This window comes from Microcaecilia unicolor, chromosome 3, assembly GCF_901765095.1.
Source record: "Microcaecilia unicolor chromosome 3, aMicUni1.1, whole genome shotgun sequence".
Lineage (NCBI taxonomy): Eukaryota > Metazoa > Chordata > Amphibia > Gymnophiona > Siphonopidae > Microcaecilia > Microcaecilia unicolor.
This window is the reverse complement of record NC_044033.1, coordinates 368,826,584-368,851,668: the sequence shown is the minus strand read 5'-3', so window position 1 is coordinate 368,851,668 and position 25,085 is coordinate 368,826,584. Positions and strand designations below refer to the sequence as shown.

Genomic DNA, 25,085 nt, shown 5'->3' with positions numbered 1-25,085 from the left:
ATTCTTTAAACCGCATGGAAATTTAGGCTTATTCTTTAAAGTATGCCTAAATTAGGGCATATTTATGGAATGTGCTTAGGCAAATTTAATTTCAGCACCACATTTTTAGGCATGATATATAGAATCTAGTCCTATATTTCTAGGCATTTAAACTAGAAGGTTCAAGTAGCATATGGCAGCAGGTCAATTCAGGTAGTCACACCTAGCAAATGAGAAGATGTGACAGTAGTAAAGAATGCAATGTAAACAATTATCTTAACAATTCACTTCTTAGCAACACAGTAGAAGGTGAGACTAAAAAACTATACAGAAGATGAGACTTCTGGAAAGCAATGACCACAAATGCTCACAGTCTAAGCAACAAAGTTCATGGTTTGTAAACCCTGATGTTAGAGACAGCTTAAGATATTGTTGCTATAATGGATACATTGTTCAATTTCTCCCGTGAATGGGACGCAAACATACCAGGCTATAATCTATTTAGGAAGGATAGAGATGGTCAAAAAGGTGGAAGAGTAGCTCTATATGTGAGAAACAATATCAAAGAAACTGAAATGCTGGGGGCCTGGGGAAATAAAGAAGCGATATGGATTGCCTTGAAAAGAGATGATGAAAACTCTATTCACATGGGTGTTGTCTACAGACCTCTGACACAATCAGAGCAAGTTGATAAAGATCTGGTTGTAGATATCCAAAAGTTGGAAAAGAAAGGGAAGGTACTGGTGCTGGAGATTTCAACCTGCCGGGTGCAGATTGGAAAGTTCCATCTACAGAATCGGAAAGAAGTAGAGAGATCATGGATGCCTTTCAAAGTGCTCTGCTCAGACAAATAGTGATGGAACTCATGTTGGAAGAAGCGATGCTGGATCTGGTGTTTACAAATGGGAAAAGTGTACGAGTGGGCAGCCACTGAAAACTTAAAGTTCTGGATTTCTAACACACTGATTTTACTAAAATGGGGGAGTACTTGAAGAAAGAGCTAATGAGATGGGAGGACATGCAAGAAGTAGAAAGTCAGTGGTCTAGGCTGAAATGATATATATAAATGGCTACTGATTTTTATGTGAAGAGAGTAAATAAAAGCAAGAGTAAAAGGAAACTGATATGGTTCTCCAAACAAGTGGCTGAGAAAATAAAGGCTAAAGAGTTGGTGTTCATGAAATATAGAAAAATTCAAGAAGAGGAACACAGAAAAAAATACCGGATGAAACTGAAAGAAACCAAGAGAGAGAGAGAGAGAGAGATCTGGGAAAAGCACAAGTGGAAGAACAGTGGCTACAAATGTAAGGAGGGACAACAAGATTTTTTTTTTTTCAGGTATATTAGGGAATGGAGAAAGGCTAAAAATGGAATTGAGAGACTGAAAGATGCTGTGGAGGAAACAGCAAATATGCTAAACAAACACTTTTGTTATGTGTTAATGGAACGAAATTCTGGAGAAGGACCACGATCAGCTGGCAAAGTTACATATGAGAATGGAGTAAATATCACACCATTCATGGAAGAAAGTGTTTATGAAAAATTGAAGGTGTTGAAAGCCATGAGACCAGACGGGATCCATCACAGGATATTGAGGGAGCTCAGAGAGGTTCTGGGGGGTCCTCTTAAAGATGTATTTAATAAATACTTGGAAACAGAGAGGTTCCATGGGACTGGAGAAGAGCAGATGTGCTCTTTCTTACAAAAGTGGTGACAGAGAAGAAGCGGAAAATTACAGGCTGGTAAACCTCACTTTGGTTATTGGAAAAGTAATGGAAGCATTGCTGAAGGAAATGATAGTGAATTTCCTGGAATCAAATGGTAACATGGTTTTACCAAAGGTAAATCATGCCAAATGAATTTGATTGAATTATTTGAATGTGTGACCAAAGAACTGGATCGAGGACTAGCACTAAATGTAATCTACTTGGATTTCAGCAAAGCCTTTGGCACGGTTCCTCATAGGAGGCTCTTGAATAACCTTGACAGAATGAAGTTAGGACCCAAAGTGATTAACTGGATTAGAAACTGGTTGACAGACAGATGCCAAAGGGTGGTGGTCAATCAAATTCACTCTGAAGAAGGAAAGGTGAGTAATGGATTGCCTCAAGGATCAGTCCTAGGGCCAATTTTGTTCAATATATTTGTGAACAACATTGCTGAAGGGTTAAAAGGTAAGGTTTGCATTTTTGCTGATGATACCAAGATTTGTAATGCTTCTTTTCCTTTTCCACCTCCTGCTTCTTTCTTTCTTTCTCTCTCTCTCATATTCTCACTCTCTCTCTTTCTAGAAATGTTTCTCTCTGTTTTTCACACCCTGTCTCTCTCTCTCTCTCTCTCTCTCTCTGTCAATGCTTGTCTTTTTTTCACCTGCTCTCAGCTCTCCCTCCCCGTTTTCTTCCCCTTTTCCTCCCTCCCACTAAGAATTCTCCCACTTCTTACCCCTCCTTTCTTCCTACTACTAATACACACACAAGAATCTTCCCCAATACTCATTCTCACTCTCCCACTGAAAAGCTTCCTTCTCCCTTCTAACCTGCTATCGCACCTTCTTGCAGCCCTCCACTTCATGCTTTTTTCCTTCTCTTCCTCCCTCCCTCCAGAAGTACTCCCACCGCTCTTCTCACCCATTCCCTCTTTGTATGCCGCCATCCCTTTGTTTCCTCCTTCATTCTTTCTCCCTCAAAACTTCCCCCCCCCCCAACATAACACCTGAGCCCTCTCTTCAACATGCCATGCAGCTTCTGCTCATTGGCAGCAGGAGAAACATTAAAAAGATATCATTAGCTGCTGAAGCTTTTATCACAAGTGATTCTGTGGCAGCAGAAGATGATATATTAATCCTTCCCCTCCTGCCTATGGGGGTGGAATAATGTGCTGTTCTGCACCTTCAACATCTAGGGTATGCAGCAATAACAGGTCAGCAAGCCATGAGACTGGGTGGGAATTTGGCTTACCCCAGCCTGATCTAATAGCTAAAGCTGGGGCAGCAAAGATGTGGCAAGAGATTTGTTTTGGGTGGCACCTCCCACACCATGCTACCTTGTAGAGATTCCTAATGTAGGCACTATCTTCCATTTTGCCTTCTTTTTATATAATTATACACCCTTGATTAGCATTATTTTCTGCTTTACATGTTGTGAAAGATCCTGCCCTCTGCCCGAGGGTCTTCGGGATCTTGCAAAGAAAATAAACTCCAAAAAAAGGTAAAAGTCACCAAGCTCCTTTATTGTCAGGGCTTCACAGTTCAGTAACTTTCAACAGGAATCCTGCAGCCCTTCAAAAACAGTTGCTCCTGTTCTTCTCTCAGGGCCCAGGTACAGCAGAAACACAACCACGTCCCCTTTCAGCTGCTGCACAAATCAGTTGGAGCCAATTTAACAGTCCCCACAGATAGGTTCCTCTGTAGTCCAACTTCACACCCCTAAAAGAATCCCTGTATCTTGTCCACCCCCACGGGGTTTCTGCAAACAGTTCCCAACACACAGTTCTGTGGGCCTCAGCCCACAAAAAGCAAAAAACAAAACAAAACACTGTAGCTTACTTTCCCCTCCCCCACACAAAAGAAGGTTTGTTTTCCCAACAGTTCAAAATCCACAGTGCTCAATGCCTTAGCACTCAATTCAGACACACAGTCTCTTCAAAGAACACCGCCTGAACTCCTTTGGGAAAGAGGAAAAGATCCCCTCCCTTTCTGGGTCACTCTATTACTTCACTGACCCTTCTCCCGCATGACCTTTCCCCTTTCCACTTTCAGCCCAGCTCTGACACCAAGAGTTCACCTGGTTTTTCAGTTTAGCTTTCAAGGCATGAGCCCAGGCAGAAAGGTCCATGGGTTCCTCAGAGCCTGCCTCCTGCTCCTTCTCTCCAGCAGCCTGCCAGTCCATGGGCTCATTCTCCTCTACTCTGGGCCAGGGTTGCCAGGTGGAAATTTTTTTTCCAGCCCAATCCAGCCCAAAAAACAGCCCAAAACCCGCCCAAACACAAACCCCGCCCCTGACACCCCCACCCCGCCGTCATCAACCCCGCCCCCGCCGTCACCGGCCCCGCCTCCCACGTCATTGGCCCCGCCTCCCACGTCATCGGCCCCGCCTCCTACGTCACTAACCCCGCCCAAAAAGTCACTAACCCCGCCCCCCCGCGGCCGAAAAAGCCGCACAAGAAACCGCCCGGAAGCCCAAAAAACAGCAACCCGCCGCGGGCAAAAATTACCCGCGGCGGGTCGCGGAAAACCGCCCAATTGGGCGGTAAAACCGCCCACCTGGCAACACTGCTCTGGGCGGCTGTTCCTCTTTTACTTGATTATGTTCCCGGTGCCCCTCCCTTGCCTTGTCAGAGCCTTCTCCCGGGGAATGCTGGGGCCAATAATCCCTATACCAGGGTTTTCCCTGGGGATGCTGGGAAATGTAGTCCTTCTCTCACATCCATTTTCTAGGGGGCACTACCTTTTTCCTTCTCTTTCTCTCTCTCTGAGAAATGATTAAAGGTACGACCCTGCTCTGTCTCCCTCGGCTCTTGAGCCTCCGTCCTTCTCCCTCCTCCACTTCCATCTGTTCAAAACCCTTATCCTCCCCTTCGCAATGTATAAAAAGCCTTATAAATGTACCCCCATAATGGGGCAATTTTTATACTGCTTGCATAGTTGCAAAGTCTAAGAATAGTTTTTACTCAGACTTTTCATTCATTTTCAAAATGAAAGTACACAAGTATTTTCACTTTGAAAATTGCCTAACACTTTGAAATTGCAAACACTTTGAAATTGCAAACACTTTGAAATTGCAAACACTTTTCCTGCAGGTACATCCACATGCACATTTAACAACATCTCAGACTAAAATGTCACATGTACATTTAACAATGTATCAGGCCTCATGTTGAGCAATAGTGGCTGCTGGATAAAGTAAAACATGGCACCACGGAGTTCGATTCCAAGATGGCGCTGTGAATGGACGCACCTGTGTTTGCTCCTGAAGGCTGCTTGTTAGCAAGTTCTCCTCGGTGCCTCCGTCGCCCTGTGGAATATGGGGAAGCGAAGGGGGAAGGTAAAGGAACATCCCTCGGTTCCTGGGACCTCTTCAACGATGAGACAAGCGACCCTGCAATTCTCCAGGCAGCAACCGGGACCTCAGGGAACTTCGACCCCTTCTGTAGCTCTCGGCGCGTCAACGTCGATGGAGAGTGGAAACGGGGCTTCCTTGAGCCCTGTGGAACGTATTGCACTGCCCCAGCCTGGAGGAGAGTTGCTGGCAGTTCAAGCAGAGAAGGAGACTGAAGTGGTTTAACCTGATTTGAGCGGGGGAAAGTCTGCAGCAATGGACGCTGAGTCTCAGCTTCAAGCGCCATTACTGCAATCAGGTACTTCCTAGAGATATGCAGGCTCATTTTCAAAGCACTTAGCCTCCCAAAGTTCCATAGAAACCTATGGAACTTAGCCTCCCAAAGTGCTTTGAAAATATGCTTCATAGTTTCCAAGTTGGCTCGGGTTGAGGATCAGCTCCACTCACCTCCAGTGGCTAGTGGCGTGGTTAGACCAGCAACGGTGACGTTAGAGTCACTATGGGAGATGATGTACAACATTCAAACCTCTATGCAACCTACTTTAAAACAGAATGTTTCTGATATTAAAACTTTCTAAAATAGCCCTGCTTCAAGCGCAAATGACTGCACAGCAAAATCTGAAATTGGAGAATGTGGACATGAAAATTCAAGATATGGAATCTGTAGAAGCAGCTTTGGTTAAAGATAATAATTTCCTTCATAAACGATTAGAATACCTGGAAAACCAGGCTAGAAGATTAAACCTTAGGTTTCTTAATTTTCCCAAATCGCCTTTAATTTCACCGCTGGAGATGGTTAAGAAGTATATGGTTGACATTCTAGGGATGGATAAGGACTCGCTACCCCCCATTACATGGGTTTATTACATCAGGAGCGTTGGTTTGGTGGAAGGAAATCCCCCGGTAATGGGGGAAGGATTGAACCTTACTTCCTTCCTGGAAAGGTCATTGGAAATAATTACCCAGATGTTGACTTTACTTGTTACTTTTGCGCTGGCGCCAGATAGGAATGCTGTATTAAGGCTTTCCTTGAGACAATTAGAAACTCTGTTTTTGGGCTCAAAGGTTAGAATTTTTCCAGATCTCTCAAGACCTACACAGATGAGACGGAGGGCCTTTTTGGAACTGCGTCCCAGGGTGGTGGCATGGGGAGCAAACTTTGTTTTACGATTTCCTTGTTTTTGTAATGTGATGTTCGAAGGTAAACGGTTTCAGTTTGTAGACCCAAAACAGTTGAAAGAATTTCTAGATGCTAGAGTTGCTGTGAATGTAGTATGCCGTCCCTAAATTACAGGCTTGGGTCTGAACCAGAGGTAGCGACCATTGTTTACTTTTTTGTTTTCCTGCTTATTGTAAAAAAAAAAAAAATCTTTTTTTTTTTTTTTGTTTCCTTATTCTTGGAATCTCGTTTTCTTATTAACTTGTGGACAAACAGGCAGTTTAGAAATTTCCTCATTTTTATATTTTCCTATTGGAACTAATGCAGATTGCAATTCACACTTTGTGGTGATGTATTGAAATATATGAATAAAGTATAAAAAAAACATGGCACCACTCTTAAGTGGATTACAGTCATCAAGAATATTGCACAAAGAAAGTCATGAAAGTTAGAGACAGAAGGGGTTTTTTTTAAGCAAACAGATCACTGTTGGGAAAGATGTGTGTATTTGTGGGCTGGAGGTCTTGTTCAGAGTGATGCTTTTCAGGGAGGTTTTTGCGAGTGACTGAGTGAAAAAATTCATTTTACAATCACAAAATCTTATGGCAATTTAAAAATTTCTGTGGCTGAAAGGCAAATATATATATATATATATATATATATATATATATATATATATATATATAAATATAAGCAAAAATGAATATTTCTGATGAATTTGTGAGTGGTGAAATATACAATTATCACACCCTTTTGCTTTATTTATTTATTTTAGACTTAGATTTAGCATTAGATGTGCAAGAGCACTTCTGTATAGCAGCAAATTTCCACATGATTCTGTGAGTGATCCATAAAACTCTAGCTGCTAGGTAAAGATGATTCCGGAAAGTTGTCTGTTTTTACCACTGTCATGTTCACCTTTTTCCACTGGTAACAAAGATATTTCAAAAAGGAAAAAACAGAAATGTAGAACTTAAGCTGTAACTTCAAAGATTAACAAGTCACTTGGGTTTGTAGATTTTTGAGATTTTTGTGGAAGGACTATAACAGAGGTCAAGAATAGTTCTAGAACAATTAATTTTCCAGTAATGCATATTTAAGTAGATTGTCAGTAGATGAATTCAATGGCATTCATTTAGCGGGTTACAACTAATTAAAAATTAGTTTCTAAACTTACTAATAAATGAAAATTATAGTGAATGAGCAGTAGAGTCACAGGTGGACATAGGCTCTTTGTTAGAATTAGGAATGTATAAAATTCTTCCCTCACATGCAGGCAAAGATGAGGCTGAAGTAATCGTCTGGCTCATCTTGGATGTCTGCACAGATCCAACCTGTTTTGCATTAAAATCTGAAATATCAGGCCTGCTCAGATTTGCCTGGTTCATGCAGTTTTCATGATGGGTGGCATACATTTTTAAAGGGAATCAATTTGATAGTGTCCGGCTCGCCAGATGTGTGGGTTATGATTTGGTGAAAGAAGGAAACAGAGAAAACAGAGAAAAATGAAGGCAGATAAAGAACAATGCCCTTATTCTATACAAGGTGCTCATAATTGTGCATGAAAATTTGATCAAGCACCCAATTTCACGCGCAATTTAATTGACTACTGAGCCAATTAGCGCCAAAAATTGTGCGCTAATAATTATTAGTGTTAATTGGAATTCATTTACATTTATGTGCATATCTTTAGGCACCAGGATCTGCAAAGGGGACATGGCCATGGGAGGGGCATGGGCAGATCAGACGTGCTCCTGGAATTTGTGTGCAGTGTTAGGGAATAAGGTGGATCTGCACCTAATTTAGGCATGAGAATTTACACCAGGTTTCAGTTGGTGTAAATATTCACACCCAAAATTTGGCACACATACCAGTGCCAAACAGAATTCTATAAATGACACCCAACTCTGAGTTCTGTTTATAGAATCGCACTTAGTTCCATATGGCCTATCCAGTCTGCCCATTCATGCTATCTACTCTGCCTTCCACTCCCTTAGAGATCGTATGTACTTGTCCTAAGCTTTCTTGAATTCAGATGCAGTTTTCATCTCCACCACCTCCACAAGGAGGCCATTCCACAAATTCTATTCCTCAAATTACACCCGTTCCTCAGATTACTTCCGAGTCTGTCCACTTTCACCTTCATCGTATGCTCCCTCATTCTAGAGCAACATTTCAATTGAAAGAGACTCACATCCTGTACTGAAAACACCTGCTCAGTGTGCGGTGGCAGCCAAAAAAGCTGTCGCCGTTAGATCCTCAGATACTATCACTCCAAGGTTCCTTTCCCTGTCTGTGCATATCAGCCTCTCACCGCCTAACACATATGTCTCCCTTGGATTTCTTCTAAGTGGGCCTTTTACAAAAGTGCACTAGCATTTTTCAGGTGATGTTTTCTCAAACAAGGTCTTTATTTCAAATCAATAAAAACGACCCGACACAAATCGTGTTTCGGCCGTAAATTAATCTTGCAGATCAAACTGACAAACCGTTAACTGAGAAATCACATACAGAGTGCTACTGCACAAACGTCTCTGCAAGATTAATTTCTGTATTGGAAATCAATAGACCCCTGACGCAGGCCTTTACGGCCGAAACACGATTCGTGTCGGGTTGTTTTTATTGATTTGAAATAAAGACCTTGTTTGAGAAAACATCACCTGTGAGAGGACTCTTTTGGATCCATTGTTTGTGTGTTTTGGCTTTCGTTTCTCCTGTGGAGAGATACTACTACTACTACTACTACTACTATTTAACATTTCTAGAGCGCTACAAAGTGTACGCAGCGCTGTACAAACACAGAAGAAAGACAGTCCCTGCTCAAAGAGCTTACAATCTAATAGACAAAAAGTAAAGCATTTAAATTTAAAATATTTAAGCAGTCAAGCACAAGAGAACAGTCACAGAAGGACAGAAGATGTTGAAGGGTGGTCAGTGTGATTAGGTGTAACTCTGGTTGGAGTAGTGGGAGAAGGTGATAGAAGAATAGAAATGGGTGAGGTAAAGTAATGAGTGGGTTGATAGGGAGGTTATATAAGACATGTCACTCTAGGGGTGGGTGGGTAGAGGGGTAGGGTGGGTGGAAGCAGGAGAAGGTATTCTCTGCAGCCTATCTGTGAGATGGAAAATGCTCTCTGAAGCTGCTGCTATAAGTTGTTAGTTTTCTCTCCCTGAAAGAGATCCAAGCCACACCCACGAAGTTCAAACTGTCAGTGGGGAGGGTGAGGGGAGGAAATGGCAGTGCTTGATGAAAAAGAGAGCTCAGTTTGATAGGAGATATACTATAGGATGTCATTCTGAGGCCAGGCTAAGTCTAAAGCAGGAGAAGGTATTCTCTGCAGCCTATCTGTGAGATGGAAAATGCTCTCACCCACCTTCTGTGGGTGTTGGCACTAGCATTTTTAACACATTCTAAAAATAAGCGTGCGCTAAACGCTAGAGGTGCCCACAAATTCCTATGGGCATCTCTAGCATTTAGCACGTGCTAATCATTAGCATGTGCTGAAAACACTACCACACTTTTGTAAAAGACCCCCTAAGTGCATCACTCTGCACTTCTTTGCTTTGAATTTTAATGCCAAACATTAGACCATTCTAATTTTTGCAGATCTTTTTTTATATTTTCCACTCTGTTACAAATCTTGGCATCATTTGCAAAAAGGCAACCCTTACCTTCTAATCCTTCGGCAATGTCACTCATAAATATATTGAACAGAATCGGCCCCAGAATCAATTCTTGAGGCACTCAACTACTCACTTTTCTTTCCTCTGAGTGAATTCCATTAGCTATCACCCTCTGGCATGTCTGTCAACAGTTCCTAATCCAGTTCACCACTTTGGGTCCTAACTTCAGCCTGTCAAGTTTATTCAAGAGCCTCCTATGAGAAACGGTGTCAAAGGCTTTGCTGAAATCTAAGTAGATTACATCTAGCGCATGTCCTCGATCCAGTTCTCAGGTCACGCAGTCAAATAATTCAATCAGATTCGTTTGGCACGATTTACCTTTGGTAAAACCATGTTGTCTTGGATCTTGTAATCTATTGGATTCCAGGGAATTCTCTATCTTTTCCTTCAGCATCACTTCCATTAGTTTTCCAATAACTGAAGAGAGGCTTACCGGCTTGTAGTTGCTAGCTTCTTCTCTGTCACTTTTGTGAAGAGGGACCACATGCACTCTTCTCCAATCCCATGGAATCTCCTCATCTCCAATGATTTATTAAACAAATCTTTAAGAGGACCCGCCAGAACGTCTCTAAGCTCCCTCAATAACCTGGGATGGTTCCCGTCCAGTTCTATGGCTTTGTCCACTTTTAAATTTTCAAGTTGTTTATAAACACTTTCTTCCATGAATGGTGCTATGTACCTCTGCCAGTCAATTGTGGTCCAGGATTTTCTTCTGTGAATACAGAAGTATTTGTTTAGCACATTCGCTTTTTCTTCATCGTTATCCACATAGCGGTTCACAGCATCTTTCAGTCTCACAATTCCATTTTTAGTCTTCCTCCTTTCACTGATACAGCTGAAAAAATTCTTGCCATCTCCTCCTTACATTTCTAGCCCTTTGTTTTTCCACGTGAGCTTTTGCCAGACATATATCTCTCTAGGCTTCTTTCAGTTCATCCGATATTCTTCTCTGTATTCCTTTTCTTGAATTTCTCTGCATTTCATGAACGCCAACTTTTTAGCCTTTATTTTCTCATCCACTTGCTTGGAGAACCATATCAGTTTCCTTTTTCTCTTGCTTTTATTTACTTTCCTTACATAAAAGTCAGAGTCCATATAGCTCCTTTCAGCCTAGACCACTACGTTTAACCTTCTCATATATCCTCCAAGCCCATTAGCTCTTTTTTTCAGGTATTCCATTTTACTAAAGTCAGCATGTTTGAAATTCAGGACTTTGAGTTTTGAGTGGCTGCCCTCCCCTTTAGCTGTTATATCAAACCAAACTGATAATCACTGCTGCCAACATGGGCACCCACTCAGACATTAGACTAGAGAATGACGCAGGGACAAATTTTGTCCACATCCCCAACCCGTCCCCGTGGACTCTGCCCCCATCCCCGTCAATAATATATATTATATAGAAATTGACACAATAACCACAAGACTGACCATTTGGGGCTCATTTTCAAACACTTAGACATACAAAGGTTACTGTGGTACTTTGTATGTCTAAGTGCTTTGGGAATAAGCCCCAAAATATATATCTTATCTAATCCAAAATTCTCACATTAACATATAATGATGCACAAATGCCAATATTTTGCTTAAAGAAGACCATCAGGGTCAGACTTAGCAGATGTTTGAGGGCTGCAGGGAGTTGGCAGGGATGGGGGCAGAGTCCAAGGGGACAGGTTGGGGATGTGGACTAAATTTTTCCCTGCGTCATTCTCTAGTCTAATGTCTGAGTGGGTGCCCACCTTGGCAGCAGTGATTTATTCCTGCCTAGGGAATTTAACCAGCCTTTCTCCTGCCATAAACAAAATATTAATGACCTTCATGCAGATCCATAGAAATTTCCCCTTCATGTGACCTAGTTAATAATTCCATGGTACTTCAACCTCATCATACATGTAAGATAAAAAATATGTGGACTACCCTGGTTCTCACAAGGGATGGCAGAGCTCTGTATCACATTAGGTATGAATGATCTGCCTCTTGAATTTTAACAGGGTTTTCTAATTCATGGGACATAATCTAACTATTGTTTCCATATTACTTCTTAAAGCACAAAGGCATCTGTCTATGTCAGTGGGTTGGGAAAGAGATCCCGTTTTCACTTAAACAACTTGCTTAGGACACTTTAAAAAGAAGTTGATGAAATCTGAAACTGTTTAAAAAATATATATTTAAAACAGTTTCAGATCCCAACAAAGTACAAAACATTTTATGCTGCTAATCCCAGAAATAAGCAGTGGATTTTACCCAAGTCCATTTCAATAATGGTCTATGTATTTTTCCTTAAGGAAGCTGTCCAAACCTTTTTAAACCCCGCTAAGCTAAGTGCCTTTACCACATTCTCTGGCAATGAATTCCAGAGTTTAATTACACATTGAGTAAAGAAACATTTTCTCTGATTCATTTTAAATTTACTACTTTGTAGCTTCATTGAATGCCCCCTAGTCCTAGTATTTTTGGAAAGAGTAAACAGACGCTTCACGTCTACCCTTTCCACTCCACTTATTATTTTACAGACCTCTATCATATCTCCCCTCAGCTGTCTTCTCTCCAAGCTGAAGAGCCCTAGCCACTTTAGCCTTTTCTCATAGGGAAGTTGTTCTATCCCCTTTATCATTTTTGTCACCCTTCTCTGTACCTCTTCTAATTCCACTATATCTTTTTTGAGATGCAGTGACCAGAATTGAACACAATATTCAAGGTGCGGTCGCACCATGGAGCGATACAAGAGCATTATAACGTCCTCTTTTCTATTCCTTTCCTAATAATATCCAACATTCTATTTGCTTTCTTAGCTGCTGCTGCTGCACACTGAGCAGAATATTTTAATGTATCATCAACGGCGACACCTAGATCCCTTTCTTGGTCGGTGGATCCTAACGTGGAACCTTGCATGACGTAGCTATAATTCGGGTTCCTCTTTCCCACATGCATCACTTTGCACTTGCTCACATTAAATGTCACCTGCCATTTAGATACCCAGTCTCTCAGTCTCATAAGGTCCTCTTGTAATTTTTCACAATCCTCTTGCGATTTAACAATTTGAATAACTTTGTGTTGTCAGCAAATTTAATTACCTCACTAGTTACTCCCATCTCTAGATCATTTATAAATATGTTAAAAAGTAGCGGTCCCAACACAGACCCCTGGGGAACCCCACTATCTACATTTCTCCATTGAGAATACTGATCATTTAACCCTACTCTCTGTTTTCTATCTCTTAAACAGTTTTTAATCCACAATAGGACATTATCTCCTATCCCATGACTCTCCAATTTCCTCTGGAGTCTTTGATGAGGTACTTTGTCAAATACCTTTCAAAAATCCAAATACACAATATCAACTGGCTCACCTTTAGCCACATGTTTGTTTACCCCTTCAAAGAAACGTAACAGATTGGTGAAGCATGATTTCCCTTCACTAAATCCATGTTGGCTTTGTCTCATTAATCCATGCTTTTGAATATGCTCTGTAATTTTGTTCTTTATAATAGTCTCTACCATTTTGCCCGGCACCGAAATCAGGATCATCAGTCTATAATTTCCCGGATCTCCTCTTGAATCTTTTTTTAAAATCGGTGTTACACTGTCCACCCTCCAATCTTCTGGTATTGCCAATTAGTGCTCATTATTACTTAAGCGCTTTTATCAGCGCTTTTATCAATGCTAATTAGCTTGTTAAGCCAATTAAGTTACATGTGTCAGAGAATATGCCTGGATTTTGGCATGTATCTCTAGGTGCGTTGTATAGAATCCAAGTGATGACTTGTAAGGTATTCTTGCCAAACATAAAAATGAAAAACAAGTTATATTGACTTCTGCTTAGATTTCAGTTGATCTGTGGCAAACAGCTTGCATTTAACCAAAGCCATTTTGGGACGTAGGTGAATGTAAGGTAATGTGGCCTGGTTGAATCTCAGTTGAACAATGATGCATGTATATAATTACACACATATAAAGGAGGTGCCTTGAGGTTTTTCCTGATCTATTGTTCATGGTCCATATTGTGACTGTATTTTGATGATAATTTGCAATGTAATACTCATTGTTAATACAGCTATCAGTTTGATGAAGGGATTCAGTATTCAAAGATGCAGTTAAATATAGGAGCTGGCTAAGAGACAATAAATTTACAGTGTGGCTGTGTCCTTCCAAGCACAGTGTGGGAGGCAGATCAGAGACTAATGAACTAAAATCCATTTCTATTTAAAAGAAATACACAGCTCATCTCCTTAGGAAATATATGCAGCAAGATTTCTATCCAGGATGAACACTGAGCTGCATGGAGCTGCTCACATTTGTACAGGTTATTTAAATTGTCCATGTCAGACAATTCAGTCTTAGTATTATGTCAGGGCAAGACACACTGTGCATGGAAAATGCTTGGCCTGCATCGATCCCCCAAGGATTTTTGCCACGGATACATAATTGTAGAGTAGACCACAACTATTGGATTGTGACCTTTGCTGTCATTTCATTTTCATGCCCTTGCTTGGTTTATCAGTATCCTTCTACTGCTCTCTGTTAAGCTGAACAGTGTTGACACATTTTTTACATGCAATACAGAATACATTTTCTTCTAAGTTCAGTGTTTCCTTAATACGTGTGCAATTATTAGTGGCATTAAAAGTTGACAATAATAATTTGGTTATCCAATTTTGTTCTTGTAGATTCAATAAAAGCTCCTGCAGCTAAAGTCATCACTGCAAAAGCAGCACCAGGTAATCTATAGCATTTTAATATATTCTATTTGCACACTGAATGTAGCAATAAAGCCTGTAGATGTTCATTGCATGAGATCTCCATCTACTGGCAGATGGGAGAATTCCATACCCTTCTTTATTTTCAATAGCTTTTGAGTCTCTTTCCACCTGCTATTTAGTGCTATTTAACCAGAGAGAAAGGATGTTGATCAGTTAAATAGCACTTAACCAGCTAACCACCGATATTCAGCGGGGGATAACCGGCTATCCTCTGCTGAATATGCATAGTTAGCAGCTGGTAGATAGCCGGTTATATCATGCAATATAACCAGCTTTCTACTGATTTTTAAACTTGGTTTGGCATTCATATTTGGTAGCGTAAACCTCTGGTATATCTGTGGCCAGTTTAAAGATAACTGGCTATGTCTGAATATCATCATAGCCAGTTATCTTCAAACCGGCCGAAACAAAGCCTGGATATTGTAAAAAGGATGAGGCTTTTGTGAAGAGGATGATAAAGCTCCCACCTCAGGATCCCAGGTCCCTCTTTCGCTCAGGGTGAGCCGGTTCTCAATATGTAGATTTTATGCAAATTAATCTACTACCCTTTTCTGCTCAGGGTGACCTGCTTCTCAAAAGGCAAACATAGTCAGGTCTCACCAATCAGGCTATTTTCATACACATCTTTATTCCAGCCTCTGGGGCACACTTCTTTTAGCTTAAAACACTTTCACAAGCTTAAACAGTTCTTCCAGCTTAACCATTTCATTTCTTCCTACTCAGTGCAATCTTCCATTTTAAACATTTCTTCTTGCACAGTTCAATATCCATAGATTTCTTCCCCCTGAGCCCTCTCACACAGGCATTTGGGCTCAGTACTAACTCAGTCCCTGGACACCCAGTCCCGCCTTGTAGCACCCAGCTCTAGACACACAGTCTCTTCATCTTGGACACACAGTCCCTCTTCACTGTTCTAGACACACAGTCTTTTCCTCTGGGACACACAGTACCTCTTCACTGTCCTAGACACACAGTCTTTTCAGCTGGGACACACAGTACCTCTTCACTGTTCTAGACACACAGTCTTTTACTCAGTCCCTGGACACACAGTTCTACTACCTGGCACTCTAGGGCCTTCTTACCCCAGCCAGCTTCCTTGCTTTGCACCCAGTTCATCACCAGTCCAAAGGGCTCAGCCAGTACTTCACATGGGGACCTCCTGCTCCAGCTACCAGCTCTCTTCCTCCGCTGCTAGCTCTAGCTCCAGCTCTCTCCCTCACAACTCAGGTGGGCTCTTAAGTGGTTAATGGCCAAACAGGACCCAGCCCATAACCTGCTGCACCTGTTTCCACCTCCAGGACTCTCCCTGGTCCTAGCGACCTCCATCTATACCTCCCCTTACTGGCTCCCTTCAGCAACTCACCCAGCCCTTCTCCCTGGACATTTTAGGGGAACAGCGCCCTCTAGGGGCATAAGCAGGGTAGGACAGCCTCTTCCTTATCACAATATGTAATGTAGGTCACCCGAAATGGCCTGGAATTTAATATCCTGGTACAGCGCAAACTGCTGCAGACAGCCCAGCTAATCTCCCGCAGTCTGAATATCAGGTCTTTTATTTTTAGATGAATATAGATTGCCATATTTGTTTATTTATCTATGCCTTATTTTTGTTAGCCACATAATTGCAGCATGCAACAATATAAAAACACAAAAATATTGCATTATATAAAATTGTCCTGAAACAGCAAAGACATGGCACAAGCCCCTGCAATATATCAAGCTGCAAACTGTGTCAAAATATATAACACCAGAACCTATGGTTACCCACATTAAAAACAAAACATTAAACATAAAGGGATCCCACTTATGCTCTTCCTCAAATGTAGTATATATTATGGGCCAGATGCCAAAAACAAGAATTAACTCACACAGACATAAGATCAGCTGCCACAAAGCAAACCAAGGTAATATATCTTTGGGCTGGTCCAGATTTACATAGAAACTAGACAAGCTACAGCTTAGGGAATCATATTACACAGATCCCCATGCGTCGTGTAAAATAAAAAATTAAGTGCATTTGTAAATAATGAACATTATAATATGAAATAATCATAATTATTGCTTTTATTATCAACTATTGATGGTTGTTTTATATTTTTTATGTATACTCTATTAAAGGTAAAATGTACTTCCTCTTAAATGTTACAACTTAGGGGGCCACAATATTTATAAATCCACACTTTTCAGGACCGGATCTTATGGTCTGATCACTAAGGGGTCCATTTTTCAAACAGTGGTAAAAGGTGACCTGCGGTGGCATCAGTGCATGGGATTTCTGCACACTGAGGCCACCTTTTACTGCCATTGGTAAAAGGGCTTTTTTTTTAAAAAGCCATTAAATGGCCCTTTACTGGTGGCAGGCAAGTCACCCAGACAAGGCACAGGACAGTTAAAACTAGGCACAAAGCTCAGCAGGAATTGAGACAAGGCACAGCTGGGACTGAAGGCTTGGCGGGAGCTGGAGACAAGGCATGGCAAGCAGGTTGGAGACAGGGCAAGGCAGGCAAACTGGAGGCAAGGCAGGCAAGGATGGTTGGAAACAAGGCAGGAACGACTGGCTGGAGGCACGGAAAGCAAGGCTGGCTGGAGACAAGTCAAGGCAAGCTGAACTGGAGACAGGCAAGGCTGCAACTACTAGGCCAAGTGACCCATTGCAAAGGTGCTGAAGGAGAGCCATAGCCTTCCTAAAATATGCCCATGCCTGTGGCATCATCCCCCAAGCAACCTGGCGGTTTCCCGCCTCTGGCCTTTTAAATTTCAGGCCATGGCATGCGCATGTGCCTAAGAAGGGCAATAGCATGACAGGAAGGACCAGGAGGAACACAGAGTTTCACCCCTCCCTAAGAGAGGTGAGTCAGTCCGAGTCAAGGCAGTGGCTGTGATAGTACACCCTCCTCAAGGGGCTCTTCTCCTCAGTCCAGGGTTGAGTCCATGAGGAGGCAAGTGAAGGAACCTTCTCAGAAACAACAGGACCAAACACTGGCTTGTAGTCTCCCCTGTTCTATCCTCAGAACTTTTGGCTTTCCTGGAAGCAAGGGTGTGCTGGACCATGCTCCCAAAGTCCAGATCTTCAGGCACAATACATGATGTGGGAGTTTGAAGAACTTACTTTGGAAGATCTCTAGGCTTGTAATTAATCGTGGCCTCGGTCTGGGACGCTGAAAGCAAGCAACTTTTACCCTGAAGAGCCTCCCTCTCAGTCAGAAATCTATGGCATTCTTGTTCTCCTGACAAGGCGGACATGTCTCTGCTTGCTACTCAAGGCATACCTCGGCCTGATCCTCACTGGTCCGGGGTGAATCATTAAGAATACTAGCAATGGTTAGGGTGACAGCAGGTATCACAGAGTCCAAACAACATTGATGACAGGTATTACTCCAGGCGGTAATTTCTCCTCGCTCCCATTCTATAGTCAAGTTGTGATTCTGAAGCCATGGTAAGTCCAAGACGATGTGCTTCACGGATGTCTGGAGGATGTAACAAATGATGGTCTCCCTGTAGTCATCTATGCTCAGGCGTAGGAAAGTCATCTGGGTTCTAAGATGTCCTTGAATATCCCCATATACCGAAGAAACTGGAATGGTCTGGGTTAAATCCTGGATAGGGATTTTAAAATGCCAAACAAAAACTTCATGTATAAAGTTTCCATCTGCTCCTGAGTCCACAAAAACCTCGACACTTTTTTCCCTTGGTCTAAATCAAGCACTTCTGGGACTAGGAATTGGATACAAAGAGTCCAAGGGGGCACTCCCACTGCCACGTCCTCGGATAGAACCAGGATTAAAGATTCAGGCTTGTTAGGGCACTTAAGTGCATTGTGTCTCTTCTCACCACAGTAGAGGCATAGATTCAATGTCCGATGCCTCTGCTTTTCCTGGTAAAGGATAGAGGAGTAGAAGTCCCTTGAGGAAAGCTGTAGATGTCGCCTGTGAACAAACAGAATGAGCTCCAGTGGTTACAAATGAGCTCTGCTGATGGTAACAAAAGTAAATACAGGCTGCAATCCAGGAGGACAGAGTTTGTTTTCTCACTGATGAGCCAAGAGACTTTTGGTGATAGGACAGGAAATGCTGAGAAGAAAGTATGTGTGGTTGTGTGCAATGAATGTAAAATAATAGAACTCTTCGACAATCCAGCATGTGGAGAGATTTTTCTATGGTGGAAGAATAAGGTTTTGGGTAAAACACTGGCAAAACAATATCCTGATTGAGATGAAAGACAGTGACAACTTTTGGCTGAAACTTAGGATTAGTAAGCAAGGTTACCTTAGAAAGGAAGAACTGTGTATATGGAGGATAATGCACTAAAGCTTGTAGTTCACTGACTCGTCTGGCTAAGGTGATTGCTACTAGAAATATTGTCTTCCGTGTAAGGAATTGAAGTGAAGCTGATGCTAAATGTTCAAAAGATGGTTGCAATAGTTGAGTAAGGACAAGATTGAGGTCCCAAGCAGGAGGTGGTACCTTGATTGGAGGGTGAAAATGGATGAGACCTTAGAGATAATGCTTGATTAGCAGGTGCAAAGAAAGTGGTACTGTTCTATCCTTGGAAAGGATACTGGAAATTGCTGCAAGATGAATTCATATAAAATAAGGCTGCAAGCCAGAAAAAGAGAGATAAAGTAAGTAGGTCAATAAAGAAGAAATTGACAAAAATCAGGATTGAAGCCCTGTGTGGAACACCAGATAGAAAATTTCTTCCATTTGAATGAATAAGATTTTTGAGTTGAAGGCTTATGAGTGGCATGTAAAACATTAGAGACTGTTAATGTTGGAGGAAATGACTCGAGCCTAGCAGTTTCCATGCCATCAAAGACATCTTTCTGGGATTAGGATGGAGAAATTGTCCGTTTTGTTGAATGAGGAGATAAGGATGAACTCTTAGACGTTTTCAGTTTATTGTAAGCCACATTGAGCCTGCAAACATGTGGGAAAATGTGGGGTATAAATGTGATAAATAAATAAGTATTGGGTTGGTCTGGGAGAGTTGAGAGCCATGGATACCAAGGCTGACCTGAAGTTACTATTGAGGAAACTACACTTCTCCTTTCTTCCTCAAAATGTACCACCTGTTCCTCTGATCCCATTCCCACCCACCTTCTTAATGCCATCTCTCCTACTCTTATTGCTTTTATCTGTCACATTCTCAACCTCTCACTTTCCACTGCGACTGTCCCTGCTGCCTTTAAACATGCTGTGGTCACACCTCTCCTTAAGAAGCCTTCACTTGACCCTACTTGTCCCTCTAATTACCGACCCATCTCCCTCCTTCCTTTTCTCTCCAAATTACTTGAGCGTGCTGTTCACCGCCGCTGCCTTGATTTTCTCTCCTCACATGCTATTCTTGACCCACTACAATCTGGTTTTCGCCCTCTCCACTCAACCGAAACTGCACTTACTAAAGTCTCCAATGACCTATTACTGGCTAAATCCAGAGGTCAATATTCCATCCTCATTCTTCTTGATCTTTTCGCTGCTTTTGACACTGTCGATCACAGCATACTTCGCGATACCCTGTCCTCACTTGGATTCCAGGGCTCTGTCCTTTCCTGGTTCTCTTCCTACCTCTCCCTCCGCACCTTTAGTGTTCACTCTGGTGGATCCTCTTCTACTTCTATCCCTCTGCCTGTCGGCGTACCTCAGGGTTCTGTTCTTGGTCCCCTCCTCTTTTCTATCTACACTTCTTCCCTTGGTTCATTAATCTCATCCCATGGCTTTTCCTACCATCTCTATGCTGATGTCTCCCAAATCTACCTTTCTACCCCTGATATCTCACCTTGCATCCAAACCAAAGTTTCAGCGTGCTTGTCTGACATTGCTGCCTGGATGTCTCAACGCCACCTGAAGTTAAATATGACCAAAACCGAGCTTCTCATTTTCCCCCCCAAACCCACCTCCCCGCTCCCCCCGTTTTCTATTTCTGTTGATGGCTCTCTCATTCTCCCTGTCTCCTCAGCTCAAAACCTTGGGGTCATCTTTGACTCTTCTCTCTCCTTCTCTGCTCATATCCAGCAGACCGCCAAGACCTGTCGTTTCTTTCTTTACAACATCCGTAAAATCCACCCCTTTCTTTCCGAGCACTCTACCAAAACCCTCATCCACACCCTTGTCACCTCTCGTTTAGACTACTGCAATCTGCTTCTTGCTGGCCTCCCACTTAGTCACCTCTCCCCTCTCCAGTCGGTTCAAAACTCTGCTGCCCGTCTCATCTTCCGCCAGGGTCGCTTTACTCATACTACCCCTCTCCTCAAGACCCTTCACTGGCTCCCTATCCGTTTTCGCATCCTGTTCAAACTTCTTCTACTAACCTATAAATGTATTCACTCTGCTGCTCCCCAGTATCTCTCCACACTCGTCCTTCCCTACACCCCTTCCCGTGCACTCCGCTCCATGGATAAATCCTTCTTATCTGTTCCCTTCTCCACTACTGCCAACTCCAGACTTCGCGCCTTCTGTCTCGCTGCACCCTACGCCTGGAATAAACTTCCTGAGCCCCTACGTCTTGCCCCATCCTTGGCCACCTTTAAATCTAGACTGAAAGCCCACCTCTTTAACATTGCTTTTGACTTGTAACCACTTGTAACCACTCGCCTCCACCTTCCCTCCTCTCTTCCTTCCCGTTCACATTAATTGATTTGATTTGCTTACTTTATTTATTTTTTGTCTATTAGATTGTAAGCTCTTTGAGCAGGGACTGTCTTTCTTCTATGTTTGTGCAGCGCTACGTATGCCTTGTAGCGCTATAAAAATGCTAAATAGTAGTAGTAGTACTATGAGGATAAGAAGTACTGCATTTTGAATCATTTTGCAGATAATCCTGGGAATGAGAGGAACCAGAGGGAAGGCATAATAGAGGCCTTTTGCCCAAGAAAGATGAAACAGGTCCTTGTGAAGACTGAAAGTGGAGGGAAGTCTGGAACAAAACTGATGACATTTGTAATTGTGGTCTGAAGCAAAAAGGTTGATGGAAGGTGTCCCACATATTTTCAATATATAATGGACAGTCAGGAGTGCTAGTAACCACTCTTGAGGGTAGAGAACTTGGCTCAATTTGTCCACCAATGTAATGGATTGGCCTGAAAGGTAGGAATCCTGGAGAGTTGCTTGTAAATGGAGAAGAAGATTTCATATCCGAGATGCCTCCAGACAGAGAGGCAGAGATACTGTGCCGCCTTGTTTTCTCAAATAGAACATTGTGAATTGGTTGCCCATCTGGAGTAGAATTACTTGACCCTTGAGGAGGAATGCAAATGTTTGAATTGCTTAGAAAATTGCTATAAGTTTGAGAAGGCTGATCTGCAGAGTGGATTCTACCTGAGTCCATTGTCCTTGTGTGTGGTAGTGAAGAAGATGAGCTCCCTATCTATGAGGTGAAGCATCTGTTGTCAATGTGATAGTCATGGGAGGATGGTGGAATGGAGCTCCTTCAAGTAGATTGGGGGTGTGAAGCCACCAATGGAGTGCTTGTTTGATCTGTGAAGTGAGAACAATTTTGCTGGAAAGTTTGTGGTTGCTTTGATACCATTGTCCTTTTAAGGCCCATTGTAATGTCCACATTCTGAGTCATGCTGTAGAAACCATTACTGTTGATGCAGACATGTGGTCTAGAAGTTGGAGAAACGTTCTGGCTATGCAAGTAACTGAAGTTAGGAGTTGAGAAGCTAGGAGCTGAATTGCTTGAATGCGTTACAGAGGAAGAAACACATGAGACTGAGTAGAGTCCATGAATGATCCTATAAAAAGGATTGTATGAGTTGGAATGAGGTTGGACTTCTGATAGTTTATTGTAAATCCCAGCTACTACAGCCAGGGTCTTGATGAATACTGTGGATGCTGTTGCTAGGCCAAACAGAAGTACTTTTTACTGGAAATGAAGATCTTTGTATATAAGATAGAGGTACTTGTAATGAGGTAAATATATTGAAATGTGAGCATAAGCATCCTTTAAGTACAGAGTCACTAACCAGCCATTCTGTGGCAGTAGAGGAGGAATTGTTTGAAAGGAATACATGTGAAATTTGTCTTTTCTAAGGTAAAGGTTGAGTTGTCTCAGATCCAGAACAGACCAGAGACCTCCTGTTTTCTTGGAAATCTGGAAGAAACGAGAGTAAAATCCATTGAAGCATTGAGATGTAGGAACTGGTTGTATAGAAGCTCTGTTTAGAAGATGCTGATTTTACTGGTAGAGCATAGACAACTGCTTGTGAGGAGTGAAGGAAGGAGGATAATCCTTGGGTATGGTTTGAAATTTTAGTTTGCATCTTTTCCTTATGAAGTTTAATACCCACTTGTCTGTAGTGATGTGATGCTAATTGAGTAAGAAGTAAGTGAGACGACCCCCTAAAAATTAGTAGCAGGTTTAGGGAACATAGTGATTGAAGGTAACTGAGATTTTATCTCCCTAGGTCTGGACCTTTGGTAAGACATCTGGTTAGGTTAACATGGTGGTAGTTGTCTAGAGTAAGGAGGAGTGGCCTAGTGGTTAGGGTGGTGGACTTTGGTCCTGAGGAACTGAGTTTGATTCCCGGCACAGGCAGCTCCTTGTGACTCTGGGCAAGTCACTTAACCCTCCATTGCCCACCGCATTGAGCCTGCCATGAGTGGGAAAGTGTGGGGTACAAATGTAACAAAAAAAAATGTTTCTGTGAGGATACATAACTCCAGTGTTTAAAAGATGAAGTAGAGTCTGAAGACAGATTAGAAAGTTCTTTAAAAGTGGATCTGTCATCTTCAACCTGTGATACTGCATCCTTTACTTTGTCTCCAAACAAGTTGCTGCCAAGATATGAGACATCAGCCAGTCTGTCATGAGGATCATCTTGAAGCCCTGAAACACATAACCATGCCATTCATCGTGCTTCTATAGAAACAGCTGCTATCCTGGAGGTGGTATCATACAAATCATAAGCACTGGTAATTAAATGAAAAGTAATTTCTTCTAATAGAGAGAAAAATTGTGAGATCTCTTCAGTCAAAGAAGAAGAAACAGTTTCCAATGTCAAATAAAGTTTGACATTTGCAGCTGTGGAATGCATTACCACTTGATCTGAAAACTATTCACGACCTAATCAACTTTTGAAAATCACTAAAGACTTTTCTTTTTAACAAGGCTTACCATAATAATCACTACTACTACTACTACTACTACTACTTAACATTTCTAGAGCGCTACTAGGGTTACGCAGCGCTGTACAATTTAACAAAGAGAGACAGTCCCTGCTCAAAGAGCTTACAATCTAATAGACAAGTGAATGGTCGGTCCGATAGGGGCAGTCAAATTGGGGCAGTCTGGATTCACTGAACGGTAAGGGTTAGGTGCTGAACGCAGCATTGAAGAGGTGGGCTTTAAGCAAAGACTTGAAGACGGGCAGGGAGGGGGCTTGGCGTAAGGGTTCAGGAAGGTTGTTCCAAGCATAGGGTGAGGCGAGGCAGAATGAGCGGAGCCTGGAGTTGGCGGTGGTGGAGAAGGGTACTGAGAGGAGGGATTTATCCTGTGAACGGAGGTTACGGGCGGGAACGTAAGGGGAGATGAGGGTAGAAACAATAGGAATTCCCAATGCATCACTACTTAGTTAATAATCTGACTGTTTTCTGATTTACTGAATTGATTATATCCATTATGTTACACTTGGTTTGTTTGTTGTTGTTATTGTTGTTGTTTTTTGTATGTAACCAATTGTTCACCTACTCTTGAATGGCACCTGCCATGATGTAATATTGTAAGCCACATTGAGCCTGCAAATAGGTGGGAAAATGTGGAATACAAATGCAACAAATAAATAAAGTTTAGACTGTTGATAGTGCAATATCTGCAATTGATGTGCAGCAATTCTGGAAGCAAGCATGACTCCTGCAAAAACTTTATAGCAACTGCATCTAAAGACTTTGGGTCTTTCCCTGGAGGACACTGAGGATGAGACTTCATTTTTATTTTTTTTTTTGTTACATTTTTTCCCCCTTGCTTTCCCACTCATGGCAGGCTCAATGCGGCTTACATGGGGCAATGGAGGGTTAAGTGACTTGCCCAGAGTCACAAGGAGCTGCCTGTGCCTGAAGTGGGAATGATTTTGTACTTATTTATGACCGCCTCAAACACCACAGAATGATGTGGAAGTTGTGTCTTTTTATGACCTGGAGCAGGTTGAACTTTGTACTTCTCATCTAGGCGTTTTGAAGTAGATTGCTAAGTGTAGGGATTTTGCCATATTTTAGGGTGCAGACCCTGAAGAACAGAATGGGACTGCCACTGGTCCTGAAAGAGAGTGAAGAGAATACTTTGAAAGTTGTTTTTATTCATAGTAGTTGACTGAGCTTCCAAAGCAAGATCCTTCAGGAGCTTCTGAATATATGTATTATAATTGACGTCCTCAGGGACATCTGTCTTTGCTGATTGTGGATTGAGTCCCACTGCAGGGTCAGAAGGTAGAGGTTCTGGAAAGCGGGTTAACTGG

At 42.2% G+C, this 25,085-nt stretch overlaps 1 protein-coding gene across 1 annotated transcript in view; it reads left to right on the top strand.

The window, feature by feature from the left end:
* Positions 1–25,085, top strand: part of LOC115464762 (triadin-like) — a 248,485-nt gene that overhangs the window by 131,546 nt on the left and 91,854 nt on the right. The window contains exon 18 of the mRNA XM_030195115.1: positions 14,543–14,593. Within this exon, the coding sequence (XP_030050975.1) occupies positions 14,543–14,593 (51 nt within the window). The remainder of the gene's footprint in view (positions 1–14,542; positions 14,594–25,085) is intronic.